The sequence below is a fragment of the Formica exsecta genome, unplaced genomic scaffold, assembly GCF_003651465.1.
Source record: "Formica exsecta isolate Colony F162 unplaced genomic scaffold, ASM365146v1 scaffold1065, whole genome shotgun sequence".
In the NCBI taxonomy this organism is placed as follows: domain Eukaryota; kingdom Metazoa; phylum Arthropoda; class Insecta; order Hymenoptera; family Formicidae; genus Formica; species Formica exsecta.
The window spans coordinates 1-6989 of NW_021848405.1; the positions used below are offsets into that span (position 1 = coordinate 1).

General features: G+C 29.9%; 2 protein-coding genes across 4 annotated transcripts in view; both read left to right on the top strand.

The window, feature by feature from the left end:
• Window positions 1-13: 13 nt before the first annotated feature.
• The window catches only part of LOC115234289 (fatty acid synthase-like), a 13251-nt gene continuing 6275 nt past the window's right edge, over window positions 14-6989 (top strand). Inside the window, exons 1-5 of the mRNA XM_029805260.1 lie at window positions 14-519; window positions 1694-1886; window positions 2066-2316; window positions 2477-2708; window positions 3003-3421. Coding sequence (XP_029661120.1) covers window positions 1715-1886; window positions 2066-2316; window positions 2477-2708; window positions 3003-3421 — 1074 coding nt within the window. The 5' untranslated portion in view covers window positions 14-519; window positions 1694-1714. The remainder of the gene's footprint in view (window positions 520-1693; window positions 1887-2065; window positions 2317-2476; window positions 2709-3002; window positions 3422-6989) is intronic.
• On the top strand, window positions 5628-6983 carry LOC115234304 (glutathione S-transferase-like). Of its 3 annotated transcripts, none has more exons than XM_029805305.1 (3): window positions 5628-6417; window positions 6642-6745; window positions 6855-6983. In XM_029805305.1, the coding sequence occupies exons 1-3, from the start codon at window positions 6273-6275 to the stop codon at window positions 6861-6863; spliced, it is 258 nt and encodes an 85-aa protein (XP_029661165.1). In that variant the 5' UTR covers window positions 5628-6272; the 3' UTR covers window positions 6864-6983. The 3 variants fall into 3 exon arrangements, with proteins under 3 accessions (XP_029661165.1, XP_029661155.1, XP_029661147.1); XM_029805295.1 differs by having other exon boundaries at window positions 6642-6758; window positions 6855-6966; XM_029805287.1 differs by lacking the exon at window positions 6855-6983 and having other exon boundaries at window positions 6642-6834.

The window sequence follows — 6989 nt, forward strand, 5'->3', positions numbered from 1 at the left end:
AGTTCATAACTTCAGAAGTCAATATCTCTTAAACGAAGCGTTTGCAAGCATACTTCCAAGGGGGAATGGTTTCCAGAGGAAAATTTTTTCTTGTTTTAAGGTCCTAAACTCATATTTCAAGTTTGGTCATTTAACCCGGGAACACCCTGTATATTGCATATTTTTTTGATGCTTTATAACTGCGCATAAGTTTGAACAAACAATGCATCTCGCATGAATATTCGCAAAATATTACTTTAACTCGCACGTTCTTATTTTGTGATTGCGTAACCGCTAATCTTTGACACAATGTGTATAAAGCGATTTTAATTGAATGTATAATTGATTTTTGCCACCTATTTTTTCCGGAAGTGAAGATGTTATATATTGAGTAGTTATCACACAGTTCATATCTGATTTAACAGATAGTGTGGCATGTTTTGCTCTATGGTATAAGTCATCATATTAGCCAGTTTTATAAAGTTCTTTTTTAATAGAGTTACTGTCAGTTAAAAAAAAATTATTTGAAAATTGAATGTGGTAGGTATAAATTTTTCTTGTTTTTTTCACATATATTTTTTTTTTAAATTTTTGAGTAAGTTATTTCAAAAATTATTTCTGTATGTAACTGAATCATGTGCACAATATACAGGGTGTCCCCAATTTAAATGTCAAAACTTTAGGAGCGTGTAGGGGACCGATAAACTAAGACAAAAAGTCCTTTATAGATTTTTCTTTGTTTTGAAGAAAATCGCAAAAGATGAAACAAATAATGTTCACCAAGAAACTTAAAACAACACTAAAATTATTAGATTTATCAAAAAGTATTATAAAATAAAAATTGTAGAACATGGAATTAAGAAAAGAGAGTGAGTTAAAATCCTCCTGAGGTAAAATTAGATCAGAAATAAAATTTCGCGTTGTCGCGTATTTATCTACAATTCTCTAATTTTACCTCAGGAGGATTTTAACTCACTCTCTTTTCTTAATTCCATGTTCTACAATTTTTATTTTATAATACTTTTTGATAAATCTAATAATTTTAGTATTGTTTTAAGTTTTTTGGTGAAAATTATTCGTTTCATTTTTTGCGATTTTCTTCAAAACAAAGCAAAAACGAGCAAATCTCTAAAGGACATTTTGTCTTAGTTTATCGGTCCCCTACACGCTCCTAAAGTTTTGACATTTAAATTGGGGACACCCTGTATAGTGCGCATTTTGAACAAACGTGAAATAAAGTTTATAGTTTTATTGGTCTCCTTCTTGCTCTAAATATTCTAAACATCTGTGCTACGTTTTTATTCTGCTAATTTTTTTTTATTTAAATCTGTTTTTCGATATCTTGAAACTCAAAATTCGGATATCATAATAATGATACATTTATATAGTCATAATTTATTTTAGAGAGAGAACTTTTTCTTTATCGGCAAATTCCTAAATAATGATGTTGAAATTTTGGATAATTAAACCAATCTTGCTATACTACGATTAGGAGATTGATCAGAAAAACTTAAAAAACTTTTATTTTATACATACTTACTTGGAAAACTATAAAAAATTTAAAATTGTACGACTATTCTCTGTTTCTATTTTATGTTAAATTTTCCGTTGTTTCAAAAATAGTTTCTAAAATATCATTTTCTGTCATTCTAAATGCATATATGTATATATAAAATTGAAATAAAGTTCTGGTAATTCAAGTATCTCTTTTCAGAATTACTTGAATTTGTGGAAGATGGAAAATAATAAACGGTTCAATCCATATGTCAGCGTTGATGCTGAAGAAGAAATAGTTATCTCTGGCATTGCCGGACGATTTCCTAATTGTAAAAATATAAAAGAATTTCAGGACAATCTTTTCAATAAAATGGATCTTGGTTCGAGCGATCATCAACGCTGGACCAACTGTAATAAAATTTTTTCTCGAAACTATCTGGGGGAAAATGTTCACATATAATCACTTATATAAATAAATAAAATTACATATATAAAATATATCTTTACAAATATTTTAGTATAATTTATTATCCATGACTTAACAGTATGACAATATTATATTTATCAAAATTATTTTTAATTTTAACAGATATCTTCGAGATGCCTCCTCGAATAGGAAAAATCAATAATATAGAAAAATTTGACGCAGAATTCTTTAACATATCGGTCAAAGAAGCTCATATGATTGATCCTGGATATAGAATATTACTTGAGCATACCTATGAAGCAATTGTTGATGCAGGTATAAATCCCGCAGAATTACAAGGAACAAACACAAGCGTTATTACAGCAACAAGTGTTTGTGATACATATATGGATTTAGTATACGAAAAATCTCACGTATGTGGTTCACATTGGTTATTCAATGAATTAATATCAGATAAAACAAATGCGCTCTTAAAAGTGAATAAATATATTAATATGTATACAAAGATATTGTTAAATATGGGGAAAATATTTATATACATATGTATGAAAATTATATTATGATTGCTAATAGATTGCTGGATTACCCATTCTTGGATGCAGTAAAGGCATGATAGCAAGCAGAATTTCTTATTGGCTCGGCGTTACTGGACCATCGTATAACATTGATACTGCATGTAGCTCGAGTCATTTCGCTATGACGGAAGCTTATAAAATGATTCGATCTGGTATTTGTGAAGCGGCTATTGTCGCTAGTGTCAATTTGTGCATTCATCCGCTTGTAACTTACCAGTTTTTTCGTTTAGGTATGTGAAAAATAATATTATTATGTTTGGAGTTGTGTTGCGTTGTTAAATGGAATAAATATTTATGGATACATTTATTAAAATAATATTTAATAATATTGTTTGTTAATTCATGTTTTGTTAAATGTAGCAATTTTTGTTTTTGGACGATACAATTAATTCGCTTATATATGTATATTCACATTGAATTTTTTAAGTACTTGGTATATTATTAGAGAAACTGGAAACAAAATTATATCTTCTATATAGATTGTAACAATGAACTATGAACATGAACTATTGATATTGTTTTAGGAGTTTTATCTAATGATGGCTATTGTAAACCTTACGATGAAGAAGGCTCTGGTTACATGCGTAGTGATGCAGCTGTAGTAGTGTACCTACAAAAAGCAAAGGATGCAAGAAGAATCTATGCAACCTTTGTCTATAGTAAAACCAACTGCGATGGCTTTAAAAGAGAAGGAATTACCTTTCCATCAGTTGACAAGCAAAAAATGTTACTGGAAGAATTTTACGAAGAATGTGATATTTCGCCTCTTGAATTATCTTACGTGGAGGGTCATGCAACTGGTACTCTAGCCGGTGATCCTGTAGAACTTCAAGCCATCGATGAAGCTATATGCGCTAAAAGACAGCTTCCTCTATTAATGGGTTCAGTGAAGTCAAATATTGGACATTCAGAGCCGGTTAGCGGTCATTGTCAAATTGCAAAGGTGAATTTACAATAAAATAGGATTAATAATAACAGTAATAGGTTTAGAGTACACACAATAAAGTGGGAATACTGACATATAAAAGCCAAGGCGCGGGTATTGGTGCGCGAACTTATTATTGTTAAGTTTTATTAACAAATGTGCATTAAAAATGTAGTCGGACCGTTTTTTGGTCCATCTTCAGCATAGATATAAATATGTAGAAATTAAATTGGAATTTTATAACCTGACATGCATCACATTTGTTGTTGCAGTTAAATTCCAAATTAAAATTAATAATCAGAATGGAAGGCTCACTAAAACCCGCGTAGAATCTGTACAAATTAATGAACAACGTCCAAACGTCATCGTTATACGTATATCATTGATTGTTTACAATATAATTGCGACCAATGTTAGTACGGTTGGTACGATCACAAAAACAACGGTCATAAAGATGGTCATAAACCAAAGTCAAAAAGCAGAAAAGATGTAAGAGAAAGGCTAATGCGGCAAATTTACTTAATCTTTAAATTCAATTCAAACTTTGAAATCAAAATCCAAATTCGTTTCTCAATAAATCAATCCTTGAATTTTTGGCAAGTTTTCCATTATAGAGGAAATACGTACAGATCACAAAAACAAGTCCTAAAACGAAGTAAAAGCAAAAACGACGAAAAAATGGCAAATGCGACAATAATTAATTTTAATTAATTTTTTAATTCTATCTAAATTTTTAGATCTTAATTTAAATTTTCAAATCCATCAACTTTTTATATTTTGACAAAATAGGGTTAATACAATTACATAATCTAATGCCACATGTAAACTTAAGCAAGTTTTTTTTTTATTTCAATGTTATTTTTGGATAAAGGTTTTAATAGCGATGGAAACTGGTATAATGGCTCCTACTATACATTTTAAACATCCACGAAAGAATATGACTGCTATCATTGAAGGAAGAATAAATATAGTCACTGAACCGACAGAATGTAAGGGTGGTTATATCGGTATTAATTCCTTCGGATTTGGCGGTGCTAATTGCCACATATTACTGAAATCAAATCCAACAATTAAAGTCAATAATGGAGGAGACGATAATTTACCTAGACTCGTAGCCTTATCTGGATGTACGGAGGAAGCAGTTAAAATTATATTAGAAGACGTAAGTACACGTTACAATTTATTTCACAAATAATCTAATCTTTCTTATACTTACCTTGTATGTTATTATTGCCATTTTAAATTATTTACAAAATTAAACTTTTTGTTAACAAAAAACAATAAGAAAATATTTTCACGTGTATTGCACGCACAAAAACACAAATACATAAAACAAATTTATGATAATATATTAAATGCATAAAATATATATATATGATAATATATCATAATAAAAAAAAAGTAAGAGAAGAATTACACGATATAGCACTTATATGTAGTACTTTAAAATAGCAATAATTTAGTATTATAAAAAATATGCAAATACTAAATAATGAACGTAAGGAATAAAAAATGTATTATTATAAAATGAAAGGCAGAAAAGATTAAAGATAGTGTTTAAATTTATATAAAGAATTTAAAAAAAGTTATTGTTATAACTAAAATTACAATTAATTGAAGTATATTAATTATTTAAAATTATTAATTCTAATAATGGGATCTAAATGTAAAAGTTGAAGATAAATTCAAGTTTATTTTAAACCGGTATAAGCGGTGAAAAGAGCGGAGTATTATTAACAGAGCTAAGGTATATTACATCTATTGAAACAAACGCATTAATAGTTAATGTAGCCATTATTGAGTTTAAAAATAGAGTATTAATTGTGTGCAAATTTCAAAGATTTATAATTAAAAATAAGATATTTATATATGTATATACATATGTATTACGATTATAATATACACTGCTCAAAAAAATTATGGCATAAAAAATATTTGCCGAAAATTGGCCAACTTTGACTGCCGATCACTTCGCGAAAAATTATCGTAGACGAATGATTTTTTTTTAAACTGAAGCTTGACGTCTCTACTTTAAGAATGTACCTCCATTTTTTGCATGCGATCCATCCCTACCTCTGTAACCCCTGAAATCTGAGGGCATGTTTGGCATACTGAAAATTGCAAAGTTTGACGGAATGCACGGAATGCATGGAAAAATTTTTTTCAGGGACATTGTTTGCATCGTCATAAAGTTTAAATCTTCCACTTCAATTTAAAAAAAAAAAGTGAAGTCGCTACGATTTTTTTTTCGCAAAGTTGCAGCCCTTCAAAATTACTGTTGTTTTTGGCCTTTGAGCCAAGTACCGGCCGGTGGGTTTAATGACTAATCAAAACACGAGCCAGGAGCTGAAAAACGTGCGTGCACGCGCGCGTGTGTGTCCACAAACACTATTGCCATGGCTCTACTATGGCTTCCAGTACAATTAGCTTTTTGTCTCGTAAAATGAACGCACTAGCGTGCGTGCCATATGTTCCGCTTAATTATAAACAAACTGCAGCAAATTATAAATAAACGGCAGAGTTTTTGCCGTTGATTTTATAATTAGAACTTTTTGTTTTTATTTGGACATATGCAGGAGCAATCGAAATAGGAAGTATCTATAAATAAGCTCCATGTATAAATGGAATATACATATAGCTTTATTATTATATGAACAAACTATAATATATATACATATATCCTTCAGTAAAACATTGTAGCCGCGTGCATATGTATGTGTGTATGTTGATATATCATTCTCGCGCATAAAAGTAAACTGAAATGGAATTTGAATAGCTTTTCATTGTAACAAAATTTATTCAATTTTTTATATTTTATATTCATACACTTTATTATCATTTTTCAGCTACGCCGTTCGGCCAAGTACCTATGCTCGAAGTAGATGGAAAGAAAATTGTCCAGTCTACAGCTATCTTCCGCTACTTGACAAAACAATACGGTCTTGTCGGCAAGAACGATTGGGAATCTCTAGAAATTGATTCTACCGTCGATACTATACATGATTTACGCGCCAGTGAGACACAATATATTATTTATATCCTCAATCTCTTCTCTTGTTTGTTATTAAGAAAATTTGAAATGATTTGAACCACAATTTTCGTGAGCTCAATTATCGATACTGTGGATATATATCGGTTAGGTTTACAGCATCGCAAATTTAATTCAACGAAATTGATCGTTTCAAACGCTTTGATTAAAATTGTTTATAACTATTATTAATTCTTATTTTTGTCATAGATATTACGGCTTATCATTATAAAGACAATGAAATAGCTAAAGAAGAGAAACTCAAAAATGCCAAAGAGAAGGTGCCGTACTACCTGGAACGTCTGGATGCTCAGGTGCAAAAAAACGGTGGTTACTTTGTTGGAGGAGTAACGAGTTATCTCTATTAATAATACACAAAATAGATACAACGCGGTTCACATAATTATATATTGCATGTTGCAGATAATATAGGTATATAGAGAACCACATCCTTTAATGTGATAAATTGAAAGAACGAGACCGCGTTGACATTCAAACGCTATACATCTTTGTGAAAAATATTAGGCAAGTAAATTGCATTGCAAAGTTTTACATTTA